This window comes from Passer montanus, unplaced genomic scaffold (genome assembly GCF_014805655.1).
Source record: "Passer montanus isolate IOZ18808 unplaced genomic scaffold, ASM1480565v1 scaffold885, whole genome shotgun sequence".
NCBI lineage: Eukaryota > Metazoa > Chordata > Aves > Passeriformes > Passeridae > Passer > Passer montanus.
In genome coordinates this window covers 5,955-7,483 of record NW_024374201.1, presented here as the reverse complement: position 1 = coordinate 7,483, position 1,529 = coordinate 5,955, and the positions used below count along the sequence as shown (strand labels likewise).

Sequence of the window (1,529 nt, the reverse complement as noted above, 5' to 3'; positions counted from 1 at the left end):
GTGGTCTCAAGGATTTGGGGGTGCTCTCAAACTTTTGGCTGATTTTGGGGACCCCCCCCAAACCCCATTTTGGGGGAGGGGTTTGTGAGGGATTTGGGGAATTTTTGGGGTTGGTCCCAGAGCTTTGGGGTGATTTTTGGGGGGATTTTGGAGGGTCCCAGGGGGGGTTTGGGGGGTCTCAGAGATTTGAGGATTTTGGGGGGTGGTCTCAAGGATTTGGGGGTGCTCTCAAACTTTTGGCTGATTTTGGGGACCCCCCCAAAATCCCCTTTTTCCCCCCACAGTCATCGGCCGGGGGGGAGAACAGATCAACAAGATCCAGCAGGACTCGGGGTGCAAAGTTCAGATCTCCCCAGGTATGGGGGGCACAGGGGGGACCCCAAAACCTTCCTGACCCCCCCAAACCGTGGGGGACACCCCAAAAAATGTGGGGGACCCCCCCTGAACCCCGTTTTTTTTGTGGTTTTGCTCCCCCCCTCCCCAGATAGCGGCGGGTTACCCGAGCGCAGCGTGTCCCTGACGGGCTCGCCGGAATCCGTGCAGTGAGTGACCCCAAAGCCGCCCTGGGGACCCCAAAATCATCCTAGGGACCCCAAAATCATCCTAAGGACCCCAAAATTGTCCTTGGGAGGACCAAAATCACCCTGGCGACCCCAAAATTGTCCTTGGGAGCACCAAAATCACCCTGGGGACCCCAAAATTGTCCTTGGGAGGACCAAAATCACCCTGGCGACCCCAAAATTGTCCTTGGGAGGACCAAAATCACCCTGGCGACCCCAAAATTGTCCTTGGGAGCACCAAAATGGCACCTGGGGACCCCTTAGTGACCCCAAAGCCGCCCTGGGGGCCCCAAAGCCACCCTGGGGACCCCAAAACCACCCTGGGGACGCCAAAATCATCATGGGGACCCCAAAATGGCATCTGGGGACCCCAAAATCACCCTGGGGACCCCAAAATCTCCCTGGGGACGCCAAAATTGTTTTTGGGGGCCCTAAAATCATGCTGGAGACCCTAAAAATGGCACCTGGGGACCCCAAAATTGTCCTTGGAGACGTCAAGTTCCCCCTAAACCCCCCCAAATTCCCCTCTGAACCTCCCCAAATCCCCCCAAACCTTCCAAAATCCCCCTCAATCCCTCTCAGTGACCCCCAAATCCCCCTCAGTGACCCCCAAACCCCCTCCCCAGGAAGGCCAAGGCCCTGCTGGACGACATCGTGTCCCGAGGCCGGGGGGGACCCCCGGGACCCTTCCCCGACGCCGCCAACGGGCAGAACGGGACGGTGCAGGAGCTGATGATCCCCGCGGGCAAGGCGGGGCTGGTCATCGGCAAGGGCGGGGAGACCATCAAACAGCTCCAGGTCACCCCCAAAATCCTTTTTGGGAGATTTGGGGTGGTTTAGGGAGGGTTGGAGGGGATTTGAGGGAGTTTCGGGGCAGTTCGGGGGAGGTTTGGGGAGGTTTCGGGGGGATTTGAGGAGGTTTCCAGAGGTTTAGGGGGGATCTGGGGAGGTTTAGGGGGGGTTTGAGGA

At 58.9% G+C, this 1,529-nt stretch overlaps 1 protein-coding gene across 1 annotated transcript in view; it reads left to right on the top strand.

Annotated features, from left to right (window-relative positions):
• The window catches only part of LOC120513776 (far upstream element-binding protein 2-like), a gene marked incomplete at both ends in the record, with an annotated part of 8,241 nt that overhangs the window by 761 nt on the left and 5,951 nt on the right, over positions 1–1,529 (top strand). Inside the window, 3 exons of the mRNA XM_039733455.1 lie at positions 285–356; positions 485–542; positions 1,187–1,358. Coding sequence (XP_039589389.1) covers positions 285–356; positions 485–542; positions 1,187–1,358 — 302 coding nt within the window. The remainder of the gene's footprint in view (positions 1–284; positions 357–484; positions 543–1,186; positions 1,359–1,529) is intronic.